General features: G+C 37.7%; 1 protein-coding gene across 5 annotated transcripts in view; it reads right to left on the minus strand.

Moving 5' to 3' along the window:
* Positions 1-3,032: 3,032 nt before the first annotated feature.
* Positions 3,033-24,650, minus strand: part of map4l (microtubule associated protein 4 like) — a 38,953-nt gene continuing 17,335 nt past the window's right edge. For 3 of the 5 annotated variants that reach the window (XM_059563734.1, XM_059563731.1, XM_059563730.1), the window contains 11 exons: positions 20,072-20,496; positions 19,651-19,848; positions 18,673-18,794; positions 18,226-18,281; positions 12,024-12,265; positions 10,745-10,798; positions 9,048-9,140; positions 8,772-8,853; positions 8,559-8,665; positions 6,348-6,528; positions 3,033-4,833 (listed from right to left, as the gene is read on the minus strand). In XM_059563734.1, coding sequence (XP_059419717.1) covers positions 4,829-4,833; positions 6,348-6,528; positions 8,559-8,665; positions 8,772-8,853; positions 9,048-9,140; positions 10,745-10,798; positions 12,024-12,265; positions 18,226-18,281; positions 18,673-18,794; positions 19,651-19,848; positions 20,072-20,496 — 1,565 coding nt within the window. In that variant the 3' untranslated portion in view covers positions 3,033-4,828. The remainder of the gene's footprint in view (positions 4,834-6,347; positions 6,529-8,558; positions 8,666-8,771; positions 8,854-9,047; positions 9,141-10,744; positions 10,799-12,023; positions 12,266-18,225; positions 18,282-18,672; positions 18,795-19,650; positions 19,849-20,071; positions 20,497-24,650) is intronic. The other 2 variants (XM_059563733.1, XM_059563732.1) reach the window with 2 other exon arrangements.

Genomic DNA, 24,650 nt, shown 5'->3' on the forward strand with positions numbered 1-24,650 from the left:
AGCGGGCTGTCGCCATCTTGGCAGCGTGTCGCCGTACGACTCTACCGGACAATCGAAAATGGGCAAAAAGGAGGGTGCTGGTTGCAGAAGCCACACCCACCTAGCTCAACAGCGGTGACAGCATCGGCAATCCACCTGTCACTCAAATGACCACGCCCTTAATTATGCAGAACTTTAAGGCTTAATATAATTTAAATGGATGAGTTATAAAAACATTCACCCCCCTCACAGTTGTCATGAAGGGCAAAATTAGCTATATAGACCAAACTCATTTTTTGCACCAGGCTGTAAACATGTTTTTTTTCTGCTGTAAAGATCAGCATTTTAACATGGGGAGTCTATGGGACTGACTCCCTTTTGCAGCCAGCCTCAAGCGGCCAATCGATGAATTACAGTTTTAGTCACTTCCTTGTTGGCTTCACGAGAGAGAGCGGGAGGTTGCAGCTCGTTTCCAACTAGGAAACTCATATTTACGATAAATTCCGAAAGCACATGAAGGCGCCATTAGTATCATCAGTCTGATGACAACCATTCATTTTTTAATTGTGAGTGTGCGTAAATTTCTGCTTAAATTAAAGCAACACTGAGCTGTGGAGATTTTAAAATGTAAGGTGCACCAAAACACGCTGAACACCAGTCGCACAGTGTCAATTATACACAACATTTAAGAGACTAGTTATACAGTACTGCTACAACTTTTTCCATCTTTTTATTGTGCAGTACAGCATCCTTCTCCTTAAATGGTTAGTTCACTAAAAAAATTTAATTAGTACATAAATTCCTCACCCTCAAGTCATCCTAGGTGTACAGTTATGACTTTCTTCTTACAGACTAAACTAATTATTAAAGAAATTGTCTTTGATCTTTCAAGCTGTTTAATGCCTCTCAGAGGGTGTTGCAGTTCATCAGTCTAAAAGAAGTTAAATAAAAAGCGCCCATCCATAAAAAAAAGTGACTCACATGGCTCCGGGGGGTGAACAAAGACCTTCTGTAGCGAATCGATGCATTTTTGTAAGGAAAAAAATCCATATTCAAAATGTAATAATCACTTTAATTTAGTTTATGCAAACAGTTGTACACAGAAGCAGTTCCGGGAGCATGACGTATGAGGTCAGCATTGCACATGCGCTGGTAAGTCTTGTGAAAACCAGCTTTTGTTAACCGGAGCAAAGGAAGCAAAGTTTTGTTACTTTAGCTAAGGAAAACCAGTCTCCTCTTGGCTTATATCAAAATCCTCTGACATTCTTCTTTATCAAATCCTTGATTTTTACTTCTAATTATCGACCGTTGTTTTGTTTTAACCTCTCACTTGCACTTCCGCGTTGTTTACTTCTGAGCGGCGCATGCGCAAAGCCAACCTCCATGTGTCATCCGCCCAGAACTGCTTCTGTGTACAACAGTGAGAGCAAGCTAGATTAAATTGATTATTAGGTTTTAAATATGGTTATTTTTCTTACAAAAATGCATTGATTCGCTACAGGAGGACTTTGTTCACAATATGTGATATATTGATATGCAATGCTGTAAAAAATGCACATCAGTTTTGCTTGTTTCTTTATTTGAATAAATATCCACATCACTAGATAACAATTAATCACAATGACCTCTTTCATACAAAAAAACAAAACAAAAAAAACAACCTAACAAAAACCTCTTAAATCAGGGTGAGAGATTAAATCCAATTTAGGACTAATGCCTGTAGTCCATTGTTGTCAGCATGCTCGTTGGATGGGTTTTATGGGAAGTACACCCATTGAGTCCTAACAGACACAATGGGGGGCTCTTTTGCTGCCTAATTTGAGTGCTTTTTTTTTTTTTGACATGCCGATTAGTATACCAGTTACAGTATCATACAAATGTGTTGCATGGACATCCAAACAAGATTCAAGGTCTTTGTGTCAGGAACAGTTTGTGGGCAGAATCATTGTTCCTGTGGTTACTGGTTACCTCTTAACTTTCGACCCACTTTCTGCATCCTGACTGATGCTACTCAAGTCATTACCAGAATGCTGCACCTTTTTTATACAGAAGGACATCCTCAGAGTCCTTTGAGTTTTTCCATCCATAGGCCAAATCAAATCACACTCCTCCTATTGATTACATTGTTTTTAGTATGTGACCTGTGATGACAGAGAAAAAGTTACACACATTATATATATTCTTTGCTTTCTGAATACAATACATTTGAAAAACATTCTTGTTTGCCAGCCCTTTTTTTTTTCAAAGAAAAAAAAGGCAGACTCACTTAAAAGAATAAAATACTGTCTGGAGAAATATTGCAAAATATTCACTTTGCTTCTCTATACAACCCAATCAAGAAGTGTTGTCCTCCTGTGGGGTATAAAGTGTGACACGTGTATTTACAAAACTGCATTGAGCGCACTGGTGCGGGGGACGTGAGAAGTGTACTTACTGTGAGAGTGTTCATTCATTATAATGACAAAATAGAGCTGTCTAAAGGCATGCCAAGTTATGATCACTTTGTTAAGAGTACAACATTGAAGTTTACTGGCACAGCCCCTGAATGGTACACAATAATCACAAAAGGAACTACAGACAAGACAGCTTGGCCAAGCGCAACTGTTCTACACTAAACACACTTGCTCACACTTACACAAACTGTATTTATAGACTGCTCTGTTAGATACAGGTACATGTTTTCGATTTGTGAGTAACTGGGACTCTTCTTAAGGGGATAAAATTTAGGAAAATCTGCTCAATCAATCTTACCGTTCTCTTTCTAGTATAAAACATCTACCATAAAGTGCATTTCAAATGCTCATAAGCTAATTATTTCATAGGATATTTGCATAATTTATTACTTCCTAGTCTCTGTTGTATTCCGTTTTATGTGGGATTTTCTTTGATGATACAACATTATCACCATCAAGGATCTACCATGACGTCACAGTAAAATACCAGGATTTATTATATATATATATATATCACAACATGTAGTGAAACAAACCCTTTATACAAACATAACCTTTTAACCAACAACAGCAAATGTTTTTTTTTTGTGTGTGTTTTTTGTGTTTTTTTTTCTGCAGGCATTGTGCAGCTAAATTACAGTAATATCACTACCAATAAAGTGCCCACAAATTCACTGTTAAACAGTGTCACTAGTGAAGAGTTTCAAAAAAGCAGCCCAGGTTTGGAGATTTTAAAACTATGATATTCAACTACTTGTAATAATACGTCACTTGGTAAGAAAACCAAATAGCGTTTACTACTAGGTTTGATTAAATAGTAATTTATAGTCAACAATTTATCAATTGCCACTGAATAAATATTCCTGCTATACTTACTGTTAATGTAATGGGCCCTCGCACATGACTGTTCATATGTTCAGTTGTTTACTTTTTGGATTTGGACGTACAATATTTAATTCAAAGTGTGGATAATTTGGACCTTTGTGCAAATAATCATGACCTTTATAGGGAGTGTAAGTGCATTTCCATTTTAACATTCTGACCTCTTTCTTTATCCATCTATATTCCTTTCCATTCTGTCTGTTTAGTTTGCATTCCACTTTCTTTTTCTCTTCCTGTATCATGCTGTAGTTTATGTGTGTCATGTGTTTTTGTGCCTTATTAGTTCACAAGATGCTTTGAGAGAAATGGAAAGTGGATTATGTAATCAGATGGTTAGTCATCATAATGATACAGCTCATCGTTACAGGAATTTACGCAAGCACGATACAGAAAACTCACTGAAGTTGTAAATATGCTATTGTTTGAACAACTTATACGTTTCAAATGATTAAGTGCTCATTTAAATACTGAGGGAGACCGGGGGATATAATTCATGTGAGGTGGACAGGGTCAGTGGAGAAAAGGAAGCAGATGGATGGATGGATGGCGGCTGATTCGTCCCTTTTGACTGGGATTTAAGACATACTAACAATACAGGGAGCTTAACTGCCATAATATGATGTAATAAGCTACATCTCAAGTGAGTTCTGGGGTTCCCATTGGAGAACATCTACTGCCAAATAGATACAGACAGAAAAGAGGGTGTTGTCTTAAATTTTGGTCTGTCTAAGGGATAGCTTGCTCATATGAAGTCTAGAAGGAAACTCTGGTGCTGATGTACAAAATACTGTTGTTTTAACAAAGATGACAATAAGAGCTACGTGGCTGGAGAATCTATTACTCAATCTCCAACCAACTGGGGCCAATTGCATAAACTCAGCCTCTATGTTAAGACCATGTCTTAAGTACGAGTTTGACCAACTAGCAATTAGGAACGGGGTAATCAATCTTATTTTTGGATTCAACTAAGACTAATCTATGATTTACTTTTAACTTAAAAAAATTTTTTTTTATAAAAAATAAAAAAGGTCAGTCTTAAAGAAAAAAATTTGGATGAATAACTTGTAAGACTAGTCTAAACCCTTTTATGCAACAAGCCCCTGGAGACTTCATCTCAAACCTAGCCTCAAACCAAACCCTGCATTCGAAAAGAAGTGCTGTAAATTAAGCCAGAGTCTGGGTCTTTCCCAAAACATGATCTCATGGGTGCTCTCCCAGCAAGGAAAAGCTATGAAAACTGTAAATGATACAATAAGCTAGGTTTTAAAGGGAAAGGCTGTGTTAAAAATCAGACCCCTTCTCCTGCTAGTGTACTGGTTTGCACCCATCTCATAGCTGAGTGAATGGGACAAGCTGGGTTGAGTGTGAGGACATGGCGGACCCCAGAGACACACTGAGAGAGGTGCTGCGATGTGGGTGGGGGTGGCTGCCACTCAGGGGGGGACCAGGAGATGATTTTAGCGCCATGGTCCATGCGAGCTCGTGCGTTCTCGCAGAAGTTCAACTTGTAGGACTCAATCTAGTGGAAAAGAAATGGAAAAGCTATTAGGAAACAACATAAACAGCTGGGCACAACTTTGTACACTGCATTTGAACTGGATTAGCAAACAGGATGTAGAATTTAAAGCCTTGTTTGAGAGTTATGAAAAATAAATTTTAATTTATAGCCATGATAGTAAGAGAGAATGACAGAATAGTAAATATATATGTTTGAAATTTGAATTTAGTTTATTTAGTTATTTTATCCTATTTAATAAATGAACCTTTGTGCACAAGGGCTTAAGAAGTCTTCATTTCATTTGCATTAACCAGTAAAATCCTTTGAATTGTAATTCTGTAATTGTAATTCTTCATCTAGCCATTCCAAGTCAAATTGCAGTTCAGCTTCCTGTGGGCTGTGGCCTATTCAATTTGAGTTCCAACTTAAAGGGTTAGTTCGCTCAATTTGCAAAATTATGTCATTAATAACTTACCCTCATGTTGTTCCAAACCCGTAAGACCTCCGTTTATTTTTGGAACACAGTTTAAGATATTTTAGATTTAGTCCGAGAGCTCTCAGTCCCTCCATTGAAACTGTGTGTACGGTAGGGAGTGTGTAGGGAGTGTCAGCCAAATTTAAAAAGGTAACAGCTCAAGTCATTTGTGGATTAATGCATATTGGAGACGCAAACCATTTCAAACGATTCAGTTCGATTTGGTGAACTGGTTCAAGAAGATCCGGTTACATCGAATGATTCGTTCGCGAACCGGATATGACAAATTGCTTTGTTTTGAACTCTCTCTCACAACAGACACGGAAGAGAAGACAATGCTGAATAAAGTCATAGTTTTTGCTATTTTTGGACCAAAATGTATTTTCGATGCTTCAAAAAATTCTAACTGACCCTCTGATGTCACATGGACTACTTTGATGATGTTCTTCTTACCTTTCTGGACATGGACAGTAGACCGTACACACAGCTTCAATGGAGGGACTGAGAGCTCTCGGACTAAATCTAAAATATCTTAAACTGTGTTCCGAAGATAAATGGAGGTCTTACGGGTTTGAAACAACATGAGGGTAAGTTATTAATGACATAATTTAGCAAATTGGGCGAACTAACCCTTTAAGTTCTTGAATGCTGATTTACACAAAATAATATATCTCTTCAGGTTTCTTGATATCATGGGCCAGATTCACTCAACATGATTTGTTAAGGTTTGCATAGTCAACTTACTGGTATTTGTGCCATTATTTAACACCCAATAAAGCATGTCTTAACCCATTCTCTGCCTGTGTTGTTAGTAGATTACATGCACCTAATTATCATCGGCTTGTTTATGCTGCTCTTGGTGAATTGTGATGGTCTTTCTGGAAATGCACTGACTGTGTCTGTGTTCTTTATTTTGTGCATTGTCTGTAAATCACCTGCAGAAATTTCCACCCCCATCAGCTGCTTTATGGGATTGCACTTTCACACTAATTTGCTCACTTTAGTAAATCTGGCCCAAGGTGTCATAAATAATGGTTGAATTCCCCTAGTTTGCACTTACTTGTCCCAGTGATATGCTTGTCCAAACCCTGGTAGTCCCGGGGTCCCTCTCCCAAAGAAGATATGGGAGCATGAGAATTCTCTTTCAGCCCATTCTCTTTTGCCCCATTACCTGCCTGCATGTGTGGAGAGACAGCAGGGGGAGATGGGCTTCCCTTAGATTTCTGCTGAACCCCCTCAGCCTGGAAACACATAGCAAAGCAATGAGTCAAAGAATATGGTTGCCGGAGACAAAGTGTGTGTGTAAGTGAGTGAAGTATATGAAACTATTGTTCTCATCCTAAAAAGTTGTGTTACGAGTTAACTAAATTGCATGAATACTTTCCATACTTTTTGTATTACACGAGTACACAAGACACACGTTTAAATGTTAGGGGTTTGTATAATTTTTTTAAAGATTTAAATAAAAAGTCTCTTATTCTCACCAAGGTTGTATTTATTTGTTCATAAATACAGTAAAAAATACAGTAAAACAAGGCAGTTGAACAAAGTCCCCCTGTAGCAAACAGATGCGTTTTGTAAGAAAAAGATCTATATTCAAAACGTAATAAGCACTTTAATCAAGGTTGTGCCAACAGTTGTACACGGAAGCAGCTTCGGGCAGATGACGTATGAGGTCAGCGTTACTCTTGCGCTGGTGAGTCTTGTGAAAACCAACGTTTTTTAACAGGAGGAAAGGAAGCAAAGTTTTGTTACTTTAGCAAAGGAAAACCAGTCTCCTCTTGGCTTATATTGAAATCCTCCGACATTCTTCGTTACAAATCTTTATGTTTTATACTTCTAATTAGTGACTGTTGTTTTAATCTCTCCCCTGCACTTCTGCGTGCATCACTTCTGAGCGGCCCATGTGCCAAGCCGGCCTCATACGTCATCAACCTGGAACTGCTTCTGTGTACAACAGTGATTATATAAAGTGATTATTACATTTTGAATATGGATATTTTCGATTCACTACAAAAGGCCTTTGTTCACCCCCGGAGCCGTGTGAGGCACTTTTGTATTTTTTTTTATGGATGGGTAATTTTTTTGGACTGATGCACTGCAACACCAGCTGAGTGCCATTAAACAGCATGAAAGATCAAAAACAATTTTTAATATAACTCCGAAAGGATTCGTCTGAAAGAAGAAAGTCAATTACATCTAGGATGACTTGAGGTTGAGTAATTTATGGGTTAATTTTCATTTTTTGGGTGAACTAACCCTTTAACTGAATAAAAGTATTCATTTATTTAAGAAAATCTTACTGACCCCAAGCTTTTGAAAAGTAATGTATTTATTGTGCATATATTGGCCTGGTTTCACAGACAGGGCTTAGGTTAAACCAAGATTAGGCCATAGTTTAATAAGGACATTAAAATATCTTTTATAAATGTGCCTTATAAAATAATATTATTCGCGTGCATCTTGAGACAAATATTTTAAGCTATGACAGTGCAAGTTTCTTTCAGGTAAAACAGCACACATGCATTTTAGTCTGGAATAGTGCCTTATAAATTGCTAAATCTGTATTAAAATAAAAATTGTACAGAATATGTACTATCTTGATCTATACAATCTATATCAAAACTAGAACTTCTCAAATGTATCCTATTAAAATGAATAAAAAGTTTCCTCTTAAATAATATTACAGAAACTACTGCATTTTAAAGGTAAAATTTCAATGCATTTGTGCATTTGTCTTAGCTGTTCAGGTTGAGGTAGTGTTCTCACAAAACATTCCACTAATACATACATACATATGTAACAAACACACAGATTCAGACAAACTGGTGCTCAGCAATGTGAGATGCCTAAGCACATTTTCACCTTCTGAGACTGAGGGGGTTGAATCTTACAAATTTTCCTGCAAATATATTCTCTTTTCCATGTAGGCAAATAGACTGATTGTTACGCCTAACTGTTAAAGGTGGACACATTTAATATGGTCTGTATGGTATTATACAACCCTGCTGTTGTTAAAATTCTCACTGTGAAACTTACCATGCAGAAATGCATGACACATTTTAAAATGAATGTTTGGGGAGCATACTGAACCACATCATGAATATATGGCATTGGTGTGCAGTATTTAAAATAAATTCTCTGGTATTACTAATTATTAAATGAAGGGAGGTGTTGCAAAATGTGCTTGCTTCTGAAAGAGCCTCAGGGAAATGTTTTGAGTAACTGGGGCACATTCCTAATATGCAATATCCTCTTAAGCTTTTACTACCTTGACATCGCCACCACCTGGTTCATGGCCTACATTGTCCATGGATCCCAATTTGGACTTGGCCTTGACGTTAATTTTATGGGATTCAATCTTCACATCACCACCACCTGAGAGAGATCAATCATGATTCACTTCAATATTTATTGCACGCACTCACAATGAGATTGCATTTATAGTAATAGGCAATATTAAAAAAACTGATCCATCCCCTACCTGGCTTGTGATTTAAGTTGTCCTTGGTTCCACATTTAGAGGTAACTCTTCTCAAGTCAACCTTTTTATTTAAAATCTGAACCTGGAGACCAAGTGTAAAGACTCTTGTTAGACTAAAGTGTCTATTGTTTCTGATAATGGATGTCTAAAGGGAAAAGTTCATTTGAGTCACATCATGTATAGGTGGCTCATTGCTGTTAGAAGTGCCATATAATGAAATGAGTTAACATTTTTCTATAAGCGAGTCGTTAAGCTAATATGAAACTGTACACTTACATTTCCTCCACCAGGAACATGCTTGATATTGTCCTTGGAGCCACATCGGGAGGTAACATGGCTGAAGTCCAGCTTTTTGTGGACTATCTGAACCTAAACACAGCACAACAACACAGAGGACACATGGTCATGGGATATTCTACAGTTACATGTACAAAACAGACTGACACAAAAGCTATGAAGGCTATCAGTGAGTTAAGCAATGCTGTACTGTTGTAAATTAAAAGTAAAGAGTAGCACGATGCCACTGAAAATACAAATTCATCATGCTCATGTCAAGCAGTGTTGAATGATCACACTATTTATTTATTTGCAGGAAACAGCTATTTTCCCACACTTGTATTTACAGAAGTTGATTCCTGAACAATTTTTGTGGCAGCCATATTAGATTAAAATGTTTATTGTCTTGTGTGCAATTTGGTGCAAGATTTGTTTGTGTGAACATATATTTGTTTAGACAGAGTAACAGCAGGCCAGGAACACTCTGTCTGATTCATAGTGTGTTTTTCACAGCCTTAAGCTAGCTTTATTGCGTTAAACTCAGGTAATGCCTAAACACTCGAGGGTGCTACAGTCTAACTCAGTTTTATTTGACTTGCAATGACAGACCACTCCAAGAAAAGCAAATGTAATTTGGAGTTAACTGCAATACTGCATAGCTCAAAGGCTGTGCCTGAAAACTGATGAATTTTCTGAAAACAATAACATGACCATTATGATTGTTTGAGCAGCAAAGAAACACCAGTAGCACTAAAGTCTGCTTAGTTATTAACATGCAAAGCGTGGTTAAACAATATCCATGGAACTGCATACATAATAGAGTAGCAGATAAACAAAGGCACAATTTCTCAAAACACACATCTGACATTGTGAAACAACAGGAGGCTGTGGGTGATCTCGGGGTTGAAAACACAGTAATTTTAAAGTTTTTAAACATCTGCCAATAATCTAGATGTTGAGTAAGTCAATAATATAATATCTATAATTATAGTTAATTAGAGACCTTTGTCTTTTTTATGTGTAAGAATTTTCAGAAAAGAAATGTACTTGATTATTAATTTCATGCTATATTAAGTTCCCCAAGAATAGCCACAGTCTCCTGTGTGGAAAGCTGCAAGAAAGGTGATATATATATAGCACATATTACATGCGTAGTGGAAAAGCATTAAAAACAAATAGAGGCAATATTACAATCCATTGTAAGGTAAGAAATGATTTGCAATACAGAGTGTTGATACTACTGCTGTGCTGAGTCTGTACAATATGCAGTTATGCTATTTTTGGATGGACATGGTTAGTGCAGAGCTTAAGAACAAAAACAGGATGAAAATAATAAATAAATAAAGTGTGGAACAGTGTTCATGGTTGAACTACTGAGAGACAAAATTGTGTGGTGTTAAATCCACAGAAGACATTCAAAGACCAGGCTGCATTGCTCTTATAACATTCTCTGATAGATGTGGAAATATTTATATACAACAACAACAACAACCGTGGCATCATGTTTCCTTATGATTCACAAAAGCATTTTAACCTAATTTTTGTACACAAATTCTCTTTAAGTGTTTAATGATTATGTGTACATTTGTAAAAATGTGGGTTGCATAAACAAGTTTTTACAGGATCTAATGATCTTTGGAAAGACAGCGAAAGTAAGAGCAGGAGACAGAGTGATACTGAGGCAGGAAGGGACTCACTTTGCCCTGGCTGGTCTTTGGCAGAGCATCGTTCTTGCCCTGGGCTGCAGAGACCTGAGGAGACAAGCACCTCTTTAGTCAGTGCAGTGCAGGGAGGAGGTACAGAAAGCCCAGGGTCGAAGGTATCAGAGAGGGAAGTATAGGATGTACCATAATAAGTGATTAAGTATGCTAAGGTCACTTTCAAATTGAAAGAATCACCTGACGGTTTGTGTGTCATCAGTTGCATAAGGGGAAAATAAGAGTGTTTAACTTTGTGTCTGTTCTATCAACTACAAAGCCAACTGAAACTTAAGGGATAGCCCACTCAACAATGAAATTTCTGGCATCATTTACTCACCCTGTTGTCTCAAACCTGTATGACTTTCTCTGTTTACTATTGAACAAAAAATATTTATTATAATTTTTTTCATAAAAGTCAATGTTATTTTGCAGCTTCATTATACTGGCAAAAACGCTCAACAAATATTTTTTGTGTTGCACAGAAGACAGAAATTCAAACAGGTTTAAAGCAAAAAGAGAATGAGTAAATGATAGCAAAATTTTCAGTTTTGGGTGAACTATTCATTTAAATATTAATGAAAGAGAAAACCCAGCAAACAAACATCATTCATGGAGGGTTTCTCAAAAAGACATTTTTATTTAAATGATGCATTGTGGCCTTTAGTTGACTGTCTGAATTACAGATGGTGTAAATATGGAAACAGCTAGTCCTAATGCATTGTGTTCTCTAGATCTTCCCTGAAAAGTGAAAACCCTTACGGGTGTCCTGTTACACAAGGTCTTTTTTATTTATATGGGATGGGGAAGGATAGGTGGCTGGGAGACGGGTATGGAAGACAGACAAATAAATTCTACAGATTCAGCAATAAAAAAAAGTAAAAGCTTTGTTTTCCATCATCTGGTGGATGTCAATCATAGCACATTGTTGAAAACTGTGCATCCATGAGCTCAGTCAAAAAACTGACAGCATCTTAAAGTTCAGGATCAGTCAAATGAATAATGGCATTCACAATGACCAGCAGCAACATGAAATGTACATATAGTATGAGAAGCAACTATGACAGAATTAGAGATTTCATAATGTGTTTAATAGCAGCAATAGTGCAGAACAACAGAGCTTATGATCATGTGTTGCCAAATAATAATTCAAATTGAATCTAAGTCTGTAAAGAAATGAGGTTGAGTGCATTAACTATGTGTGTCTCTAAAGCCCAAATTATTTCATTCCTTGCACACATGCAAATTCTCCTGATTCTTTCTTGACCAGTCAACTCACCTTGCCTCCTCCAGGTTGGTACTTCATGTTATTGGTGGAACCGATCTTGGAGCGCACATTTTTTAGATCCGGTAGTGGTGCGTTGGTGGGTCGGATGTTTCGAGGGGCTCGCGGTACAGGAGGCTTCCTCTCTAGGGGAGTTTGCCTGGGTACGGGGGGTTTGGTGATACGGAAGGTACGAGGTGTCGGGGTCCCATTGGTGGCTGATGCACTGGTGGCAGAGGATGGTGTGCGAGTTGTCCCTGGAGTTGTTTTAACAGCAAAACAAAAAGCAAGTTTCTGTAGCAACAAACAGCAGAATACAGGAGGTTTACTACAGTATGCATGAGAGATCACAGACGGATAACTCCTGTTGTCATTAACCTCATGAAAGTTTTTCACCAGAAAAGTGCTCTTGTGTACACAGAGGTGCAGAGAGGTGTTGAAGGCTCTATCATTGCGATGTTTTGAGACAGACATCTGTGAGTAAGTCTATCCCTGACTATGTCAGCAGCTTCAGATCTGATGACTAGGAAATGCACTAGTCAGTGTGCATTAGCTCAGAACTGCTGTGTTTTCAGGAAAGAGTAGAGGTAAATTTCTCACACTGCTCTTTAAGCCTCCTTCAAATCAGCATTCAGTAACAGCTACAGACAAGTAAGCACCTTGCTCAGCGGATAACTGTAAAGAGGATCTCTCCTATCTTGAATCTGTTGGACTTTTGGTCAGAATTGGTTTAATTTCATTTAATGGTTGTTATTCAAGTCTCTGCTAATTGAAATGTGTGTCTTTCTTAATATTTTGATGGTTTGTTTGTAGAATATTGGGAAAAAAGATATTTGAATGCACAGTTAAACTCATTTTATATTACATCCAGTCTCATAGCCTTAAATGGTATAATGATCTTAAACTTAATGATAATGGTATATCATAAAGCAACTTCTGGAAATTAAAATGCATAGGAATTTATTACTCTACTGGGAAATAAAGTTTTGTTTACAATGTACAACACGGCTATAATAAGCTGTCAATCAGTCACTGAATTGTCCAGTACGAGTGCAATTACGAGTACAAAGGGTTAGTTCACCCGAGAATGAAAATTCGTTCATCTTCTACTCACCCTTGAAGCATCCTAGGTTTACGTGTTTTTCTTCTTTCAGAATATTCCAAACGTCCCTCACACGGTTCCCGGGGTACGAATAAAGGCCCTCTCTAGCAAATCCATGTGTTTTTGTAAGATAAATATCCAGATTTCAAATGTAATAAACAGGAAGGAACTGGAAGACGTACAGGCAGATGTCGTAGTACATCAGCGCTGCATGGCATAGGGGTGGGAATCACCAAAGGCCTCACAGTACTATATTATCACAATACCTTTGTCATAATACAATGTTATTGCGATTTTAAATATACTACGATATTCTGCAATATATTGTGATATAACTGTGCAACTTAAACTTGTACAAAAAAATTGTGCAGAAACTCAATTGCAATTTGGGCATTTGAAAGTAAATTAGTGTTAAATTTAAATTAAATTAAATTAAATAAAACATGTAGTCTAACATCTAGGGATGCACCGAAATGAAAATTCTGGGCTAAAAACGAAAAACGAAAATTCTGGATGCACTTGGCCGAAAACCGAAAATGCTTTGTAATGATTATTTATTAAATAATATAAAGTCATTTTGTAAGACTTTTTAAATGTAACTAAATTTGAATGATACTGAATAATAATAAAAATAAAAAAACACAAGCCAATAAAATAACCACACTTTTACTGAAAGTAATACAATAAAACTGGACAGAATTTATATTAACATTGGTAACACTTTAAATAAGGTTCATTAGTTAACATAAGTTAACTACTTTAGTTAACTAACTAAGAATGAACAATAGTTCTTCAGCATTTATTAATCTTAGTTCATGTTAATTTCAACATTTACTTATTCATTATTAAAATCAACATTTGTGCTAATTAACAGTTAATGCACTCTGAATTAACATGAAGTAAATGAACAACTGAATTCTCATTAAATAACATTAGGAAAGATTAACTGTAATAAATGTATTGTTAATTGTTCGTTCATGTTAGTTAATACATTAACTAACCTTACTGTAAAGAGTTACCTTAATATTAATTATCAAAATATTATTTTTATTCACTTCTATGTAACAGAATCAGATATTAAGTGTTTTTTTTCTGACAAATTTTTCACAAACTTAATTTTTTAAAACTTTTGTATTGGGCTGGGCAGGGCTCTGAACCGTTTCAAGGAACAAAAACGAAATTTTTTTTGACAGGAACAGAACCAGAAACAGAAACTAAATAAAATTTGATAGTTCCGAACAGAATCGAAAATTTGAAATGGCCATTAATCGGTTAATAACGTTATTTTATCATTCCATTTAATATTTGAAATTTGCTGTCAACCAATCACGAATTCCAGCAATACGGCATATGCAAATGTGACGCTGAAGCCAACGAGTGAAATGTCCGTTCAGCTGTGAACTCATCATAGGTAAGTCTCAATGGCAATGCACTGCCTTCAGGGCCGGATTAAGACAAAATTAGGCCTGATGACGCAGCGCAAAAAGGGCCTTTTTTTCTGCATGTGCATTCGACACTCAAGCGCCAGCATGCTTAGCCTTTCCTGCCCAACTGAGGACTGCAGCTCTCCTTTGATTATTTCCAACTTTGAGAAGCTCTGCTCGCCGGAGGCATTGGACATCATCATGCACAGATAGATGGGCAACCGAATTTCGACATTTGGAAATGTCTGAGAAAGATTTAACGATGACAAAAGCTCGTACAAGCTCTGCTGATTCGTTCTCAGTCACCGGTTTCTGATTGCGCATGAATGCAGCAAACTGTATCAGCTAATTTTGACCGATTAATAATCAGTTAAACGGTTTAAAAAGTCATTTATTTATTTTCAGTAAATTATTAATATTTGAAAATGTTTGCTGCATGCATATATATATATATATATAACTATAGAGAGAGAGAGAGAGAGAGAGAGAAAACTTGTACATACGTCAGAAATAGACATAGTGCAGACACAAAATGTTTACAAACATTAGGCTAGGCTATAATAAACACTGTAAACAAAGCAAGGCTATTTTTATAATCATTTGGTGTTCAAATACATCGTGAATACGGAAACATTTGATTTTGTGTCGAATGAGAGACCCAACGTTGGTATCAGTTTCGTTTTAGCCTAAATTAATTAGTTTTGGTTTGTCGTTAATATTGCTATAGTTTCTTATATTTGTAATTCTTGTTCTTTTCTAAATACTGTTAATTGAAATGATTTGTAGTGGAGTTAGGGGGACTAAAATAGCCTAGTGGAGCTTCTCAAATTTCCCAGAAACTGCCGTTTTCATTTGCTATATTATAACCTCAATATAATTCTTAGAATGAAAGTTGGAGTCCGACTTTCGGATGCATATACAGCATTACTTATTACACATTTACTAATATTCTATATTCTTTAGGCTATATTAAGTATCATTTTAGCATCCAGATACGTCGGGAACATGGAAATACTTTGATTCGTGCAGAATGAGAGAGGTAGGCATCAGCTTCAGCTTAAATTAATTTGTTTTTGGATTGACGTTTTTATAGCCTAAACTTTAGAGGATTTGTTTTAGAGAGAAACTAATAACTGCTTTTATAATGTTTTTAAACATTTTGCTTTAGACGACAGACATTTTAGCCTTCATTACTTCGGAAGTAACAGGGCTAATAAAATGCGACGTGAGTCGCGACTTTTTTTTTTTTACTCTCAAAACGCAATCTTATACAAGTGTTTTTTTTTTTTTTTACAATGCAGCGATTTTTTTTAAATATCTTAAAAATACTTTGTCTTTAAAGTGTCCAAAATCTATAGAAGATGATGCTGCATTGGCTGTGACTAAGCGTTAGATCTCTATTTTTTCCTTTTATTTTTGAGTAAAGAAAACGCTATACTTTATTATTATTATATTATTATTATAAGGCAAATTATAGGCAAATTATATAATATTGTTTTAAAAAAATAACGTTATTATTTCTTCCACCCGAACCGGTTTCGGAATGGTAATAATATCAGAGGAACGCAGAACAGAAACATTAACATATTGATTCTGCTCGGAGTGAACCGATTGAATTTTTTTTCATTTTCAAGCTCTGGGGCTGGGCAATATGAACACAATTCATATCTCTGTATTTTTTGGCTGATTTGCGGTATACGGTAGACTATATATCTTGGTATTTTGTATTTGGATTAAACAAATAAAGTGAATGTAAACATGTAGGCATATATTATGTGCAAAAAAGGTTTAAAATCATATTACATTGTAACATTGCAATCTAAAAACAAAACAATTTTTTTTAAAGCAGAAGTTAAAGTTACTAAACTAAAAATTAAAATAATACAAATCACAGAATAATTGAGTAAGAAGGCTATTTTAAATAACCCATTACACTTTACAGTTAGTGCTATCATACAAATACACTTACTTGTAGGTTTAAAATTCTACATATGTCACATTTATTGTCCAACTACAAATATTTCAGCAAAATGTATACTGAGTTATTGCGCTCCTATTTCATTGAGCTCTGTCTGTTTGGCGCGCATGCGTGTGGTGGCGCTCGTTCTAAAGTCTCTGGAGATTAGCGGAGAATCGCTAGAGCAGAAACTCATACACTTCTGACAGCAAAATGGAAATATTTCCATAGATTTTTTAACATTTACAGATGGAGAATATACCTATGCAATGTAGGTTATGCATTACGGAAAACAGCACATTAAACAAACACATTAAACAAAGCGTCTCTGTCAGCCTCACACGCAGCCTTTCTGTTAGAGCTTCTAACGGGGTGAGCGCGAGCCTCTTTGAATTGAAACTGTAAACTATAGGCTACTAGGAGAGAAATAAAACGCAGAAAATACTTAAATGCAAAACAAAAAAACAAAACAAAAATGTTATGATTTAACTGCTGATCTTTTTCTGTTACTTGTTTTGAATAGTGCGTGTGAATAAGCGCATAACTAGATTTTTTGCAAAGTGTAGAGTGACAAATCGTACCAGTCTACTTTGAGGTGAAAATGCATAGCCGGTACGCAAAATGCATGCAGGTCTGCGATTATTTTCGGATTTCAAAAATTCGGTGCATCCCTACTTGTTTAAAAAACTAAAGTTAGTCCATTCATCCGATTTAAACGCAGACGGGGCTTTCCTGATGACTATCCACGATGCCGCTATTTTTATTTTACTAACTTACTGCAAGCTGAAGGTGACCCAGCTGACCTCACCAGAAAAAAACTCATTACCACCATCTAGTGGATTGTAAAGAAATTTATTTTATTATTCTACCAAATAGTATACTAAAAGATCGATAATTGGAATCTGTGTATCGATACATTGTTGCCGCGGAAAATAACGCAATTCTATACTGTACCGATTTTTCCCCTCACCCCTAGTGGTTAGTGACGAGCGCGGAGAGAGAACAAAACAAAACACTGGTCACGAATTAGAAGCACAAAACGAGGATTTGTAAAGAAAAAGGTCGGAGGATTTTGAAATAAGCCATGAGGATACTGGTTTTCCTTTGCTAAAGTAAGGAAACTTTGTTTCCTTTGCTCCTACATTTCCCAGAGGCGCGCGCGTAACACATACATGTATGACTTCCATGTTCCGCCTGCATGTCTTCTGCGTCCCACAGTCAGCAGATGTTAGAAAGATGTTTATTATGTTTGAAATCTGGATATTTATCTTACAAAAATGCATAGATTCGCTACAGGAGGCCTTTATTCACCCCCAGGAGCTGTGTGAGGGACGTTTTATTACAGATGCATGCACTTTATTTCACGTTTTCTGAACTGTTGTTGACAAATACCCGCTTACCCCCATTGAAAGGCTTTGAAGAGCAAGGACAGTTTTTTTTATATAACTCTGATTGGATTATTCTGAAAGAAGAAAGTCAAATACACCTAAGATGCTTCGAGGGTGAGTAGAAGATGGACAAATTTTAATTTTCAGGTGAACTAACCCTTTAAAGCTAGACAAAAATCCTAACTTATATTTTGATAGCTATTAAATCAAAGCAATCTAACCAATTTTATACTGTATGTAAATATCACTGCCAGTATGTACAGTAGTAGCAAATTTAATATACTATGTGTAATTTATAACAGTATGTAAAATATTTCTCTGGATAAGAAAATTGCTTCATTCTTACCTGGTGTTTTCTTTGCACTTGTCTTTTTTACCTCTCCTGCTTGGATTTCAGTCTTTGTAGCTGTAAACAGACATAATCAAATAAAAAAAATGTAAATTTGAATGTCATTAACCTGATTTTTATTTTCACTGAATGCTTAACCTGAGCTACTACATATATAGTAGTGCCATGACAGGAATCAAAATGAGGCTCAGAAGTGCAATGCACTGTTGGATTGTACTGTTGTTTAGCAACTTGCCAGTTGTTTCACTGAAGAAACACCTTTACAAAATCTTTCAGTAGACAAAAACGTAAAAAAAAAAAAACAAGATTTATGGTCTAGATAGGACCTTTATACTATGCAGGCAATTATAAAGACTGTAAGTTTATGCCCCATATTCATCATTGTAAAACTCAATATGACGTCGTTCCTGACTGAGCTCTATATGAAGGAACAACTCACCTGAGGAGCTGGTAGCTCGTCGGGCAGAGGTGGTAGTTGGGGTGTTAGTGCTGTTTTTAGAGTTTGTAGCAGATGCAGCTTTAGCCTTTGGCACTGGAGGCCGACGCTGGGTTGCTGTTTCAGAAGACTGAAGAAAACAAGAAGTCATCAGCAGACTGAAGTGAACAACCAGGGGAAATCAGGTGAAGTCAAGAAAGTGATTAGATGAGTTGTATACATAAGGTGGCTTAATGCTTCAGGGTGACTGATCAGTTAAGGCAGTTTGACTACTTGAAATCTTGAAAAAAGCAATGTTCCATTGACCCAGATGAAGGTTCTGATCATGACCTTGATCACCAAGAAGATTTTGGTTTATTGGGTATTGGGGTGGACCTTTGATATTGAATTTGATTACTTTTTTCTGTTTGTTTTTTGTTGGGACCAAACCTAAAATAAATTCAGTAATTAAAATAAATGAATTGTTTTGGGGTTAAAATGTACAGCATATTATAATTTACTACTATTAATATAGTAGATTTTTTCTAATAATAATAAAAATCTCTCTTACTTAAATGAAAAATCACCCATATAGAAAATGAGCAGAGAAGAGATGACACTAAATAAAAAGGTGAGTGATCTGAATTATAGATTCATAATCCACAAGCTCCATGCATGAAAGTTGGAGGAAAAATCATTTAGAACCTGATCACAACAGAGAGGCATATAATTAGTCCTGTCAAATTAATTGGTATCTGTCCTAGCTAAAAGAAAATTAAGAGACAGAACAAAATTGCACCATATATTTTATCCAAAGAATAAAACACACCTCTCTTTTGGGATTTTGCTGGTGATAGAACATTTTGAGTTTACAATGACATAGAGGGCAAGCCATGGGCTGATTTTAAGTGAAGAGAGATGGGCAACGGAGAAAGTAACAAATGGTCTCCCCTGTGGATTGTAGGCTGGGTGCCAAACCACAGCTGAGGGAAATGCCATTAACTCACCTTGGCCTTAGTCTCAAGAGTAGTTGAGGTGGTGTGGATTTTCTTGGTGCCAGCAGTGGGGGTTGTTGCCTTGGGCACAGGGCTTTTTTTATTGGCAGAGTTGGTGGTGGGAGAGATGCGCTTGGTGGCACCTGCACTCTCTCCAGTGGACAGCGAGTTTGGTCTAGCTGAGCTTTGTTTAGTTGACCCAACTGAAGGCTATATGCATGTATTTGCAAAATGCACAAAATAAAAACAAGATGCAAACATGGGAGCATGATAAAAACGAATTGTTCATAAATCATAAGTTGTGAGTTTGGGTAACTGATCTTTATTCTTAATAAAGATGGCAAAATGAGAGCAAACACCTCTTCTTCTCAAATGTGGCAATTTCAATAAATGCATATTAAATGACTGAAGTCCCCTTGTTTTTAAGTCTTACCTTGGGCTTATTATCTGGACTGGTCAGCTCCTTTCTCCCATTAGCTGTCGGAGACTTAGCAGGTGCTTTAGCAGCCATTGCATTTTTCTCAGCTTTGGCTGTCTTGTCCATTTTTTCTCCCTTGTCCTTCTTCTCCTCTTTCTCCTTGTTTGTCTTCTCAGGTTTGTCTACTTTCTCAACCTTCTGGTTTTTCTCAGCTTTATTATCCTGTTTCTCCTCTTTCTCGACTTTCTTCTCATCTTTGATGATCTTCTCACTCTTCTGAGTCTTATCCACACGGTCGGTTTTCTTTGTGATCTCATCTTTCTTGTCCAGGTGATCAATCTTCTCAGGCTTGTCCTGCTTCTCAGTTATGTTGATGTTTTCCATCTTCAGAGCAGTTTCGACCTTCTCCATTTTCTCTTTGGCTGTCTTATCTTCTTTCGCTTTAAAAAGACAAATTTGAAATTTCCATATTTAATCAAGCAAATGTGTATTTACATTTATTTACTTTTTTATCATTGTCATTATGATCATTACGATTGTATGTTTGTTCACACAAGGCTTTTGGTTGTAGCTTGTTTTAATATCAAAGATGTTTTAGTGAACACACATTGAAGTGCCCCAATTATGCCATTGTTATGGTTGCTAATATTGTTTTATGAGTCTCCTAAAACAGGTTTACATGCATGCAAGGTCAAAAAACACGTTAGTTTTCTCAGTCATTTCAAAGATTCAAAAAAGATTCAAAAGAAAAAAAATCAAAGATTCAGTCTCTCTAAACATCTCATTTCCGTGAGCCCTCACTGCTGTAATTGGTCAGATGGCGCAGTCCTTTGTGATTGGTCCAGAGCCGTAAAGAGCTCTCGCTATGCCTCTGGATGGGTCTACTGCGTACAGCGTGTGTCGTTAACAAAATGCATATATTATCATGTCAGAATGACAGTCCTGGAGACTTGTCAATACATAGAAAAGATGGTATGGATTGTAGCCTACCAACTCGAGCTGGAGTCTGATGATGAAACAGTTGAACTGACTGATCAACAAGAGACTGATTCACAAGCACGAATGGAGCAGGACATTTCTCAGTGTTAAGTAGGGGTGCTCCGATCACGATCGGCCGATCGTTATGCGCATCTCGTCAGTAAAGCCGGTTCTCTAATCAGCAGTAAATTCCATCAGGTGTAGTTACTGTATCTACTTTGTTACTGTATCTACTTTGATACTTACTTTGTTAGTATCCACTAACAAAATGGATGAGTTACGACTTCGCATTACCCACAGTAAGAGACTTTTGGACAGCAATGTTATGGTTTTCACAGAAACATGGCTACACAGCGATGTACCCAATAATGCTATTGAGCTAGATGTTCCGGGCAGATAGAACGGCAGATGACTCCAGCAAGACAAGAGGTGGTGGATTGTGCATTTATGTAAACAAAGCTTGGTGTACGAACACTGTCATTGTTGGGAGACACTGCTCAGCTAACCTAGAGTTTCTCATGGTTAAATGTAGACCTTTTTATCTGCCATGGGAGTTCACTTCCACCATTATAACTGCAGTCTATATTCCACCGGATGCTAATGCCAAGCTTGCTTTGAACAAACTTCATGCAGCCATTAGTAAACAACAGACTGCTCACCTGGAGGCTGCTTTTATTGTCGCGGGTGATTTTAATCACTGCAAATTAAAGACAGTGCTCCCCAAATTCCACCAGCATGTTTCCTGCCACACCAGAGGAGACAAAACTTTGGATCATGTTTACACAAACATTGATGGAGCTTACATCGCGACCCCCCCTCCCCCACCTCGGACAGTCTGATCACCTTTCTTTGTTTCTCACCCCTAAGTATTCACCCCTCATCAACCGTGTGAAGCCATCAGTGAGGACCATCAAAGTGTGGCCAACTGGAGCAGACTCTTTACTTCAAGAGAGGTTTCAACACACTGACTGGAGTATGTTTGCTTCTCAGGCTGCCTGTGGCTCTCACACGGACATTGATATCTACACCTCCTCTGTACTGGATCACATCAACACCACCACTGACACTGTTACAACAGAAAAACAGATAACAACATACCCTAATCAGAAGCTATGGATGAACAAGGAGGTGTGACTTCTGCTGAAAGCCCGCAACACTGCCTTCAGGTCAGATGACGCTTAGGCCTACAGTAAATCCAGGACTAACCTGAAAAGGGGCATCAAAAAGGCCAAGTACTGCTACAAGCTGAAGGTAGAGGAACACTTTTCCAACTTTTTCCAACCCCCGACGCATGTGGCAGGGCATCCAGATCATCAGTGACTACAAGTCAAGGAACTCCATTCCAACGGTCACGGACATCTCCTTCCTTAACGAGCTAAATGACTTTTATGCTCGCTTCAACAGTGACAGCAAGGAGACGGCAGCAGACCACCAACCTCTCAAACTCACCTCCACAGATGTCCACACTGCATTGAGCCGGATCAACGCACGCAAGGCTGCTGGCACGGATGGCATTCCTGGACGTGTGCTTAGGGCATGTGCAGAGCAGCTTGCAGGGGTCTTCACAGACATTTTCAACCTGACCCTCACCCAAGCAACTGTGCCAACATGTTTTAAGTCCACATCCATTGTGCCAGTACTGAAACACTCCTCCCCAATGTGCCTGAATGACTATCGCCCCGTAGTACTCACACCCATCATTATGAAGTGCTTCGAGCAACTGGTCTTAGCACACCTCAAAGACTGCCTCCCACCCACACTGGACCCACACCAATTTGCCTACCGCAGAAATAGGAGCACAGAGGATGCAGTATGCACAGTGCTGCACTCTGCACTCACACACCTGGTCCATAACAATACGTATGTTAGTATGTTGTTTGTTGACTTTGTTGAGTTCAGCATTTCACACCGTCATTCCCTCCGAAGTTGACCACAAAACTTGGAGACCTTGACATTAACACCTCCCTCTGCAACTGGATTATGGACTCAGCATGTTTGGTCAGGCCACACCCACTCCACCACCATCACACTTAACATTGGAGTACCACAGGGCTGTGTGCTGAGCCCATTCCTTTACTCCCTTTACACCCACGACTGCAAGCCAGAGCATCCTGACCAGTTGCATCACAGTCTGGTATGGGAACTGCTCAGTGGCTGACCGCAAAGCACTGCAGAGGGTGGTGAAAACTGCCCAACGCATCACAGGGACACCACTTCCTGCTCTTGAGGACATCCAGAGGAAACGCTGTCTACGAGTTCTTTGGCATGAGTAAGCAGGAGTAAGTATTCTGATTAATTATTTTGTATAGTATTTTAAAATGTAACGCCAGGGCTTGTATCTATGGGCTTCTCTCTTGACGTCTCCCAGATTGCCTGCAAGCTTCTCCTCCTGTCTGTACAGTAATTTCTCTACTGTGCGACAGAGAGTCGAGTGGTTATGACGCAATTGTTAGCCTATTTTTACAAAAACTGTTTATACGGGGCCATAATGTAACATAGAAGGTAATGGAGCCCTTTATACATTGTTGTGTATCTTTAGAAATAAATAATGGACAAATGGAGTCTTTAAACGCCTCAGATGTAAAGTTATTCGCTAAATTCCCAAAATGAATGGGAGTCAATGAGATGCTAACGCAAGTGAAGTTCTGCTACAAGATGGTGGCACGCGGCCGACTTCAACTTCCGGTCGACTTCCTTCCCGCCTGCTTTTTCCCTAAAGCTGTCTCCTTGCTGAACTCTGCCCTCTGACACCCCTCAACACCACACACACAGACTCCTCCCCCTCCTCAACATTACATCTGAATGATTTATTTATTTACAACAAGCAAAAAAAAAAAAAAAACAGTAACTTGTTATTACTTGCACTACTGTGTGTTCATCCAGGAACACTGAATAATCCATTCGCACACTGAAATATTTTCTATGCACTTTACTGTCCATTGCAATAGTGTAAATTATGTTCATATGTTCATAGTCCTGCCTATAGTGTACATACACTTTTACATAATCCATCTGTATAGTATGTTCATAGTACACCTATCTGTATATCATGCTAATAGTATTTAAAATCTGTAGATTATGTCCATAATACTTATCTGTATAGTTATTGTACATATTGTAGACCTTGTATATTCTGTACTTACTGCTATTGCACTTCTGGTTAGATGCTAACTGCATTTCCTTGCCTTGTACCTTACATGTGCAGTGACAATAAAGTTGAATCTAATCTAATCTAATCTAATTTCACATAGAGCAGCTGTTACTACACAGAGCCATTGTTAACTGAGAAGCTGCGCAAATCCACGTTCATTTTCAGCGTTTATTTGCACATCTTCTCAGTTAACAATGGCTCTGTGTAGTAACAGCTGCTCTATGTGAAATCACGCACCTGAGGGAATTTACCGCTGATTAGAGAACCGGCTTTACTGACGAGATGCGCATTAACAATCGGCCGCTCGTGATCGGAGCACCCCTAGTGGTAAGTGTCAAGATTGGCAAGTTTGTGGTCAAACAAACAAATGTACTCTCACAGCATTAAAGCCCTGCATTACAGCCCGAGCCCGACGAGCCCCGACTTATTTATGCCCCTAGGGCTGGGCTTCGGGCCAATTTTCAC

This window comes from Carassius carassius, chromosome 12 (genome assembly GCF_963082965.1).
Source record: "Carassius carassius chromosome 12, fCarCar2.1, whole genome shotgun sequence".
NCBI lineage: Eukaryota > Metazoa > Chordata > Actinopteri > Cypriniformes > Cyprinidae > Carassius > Carassius carassius.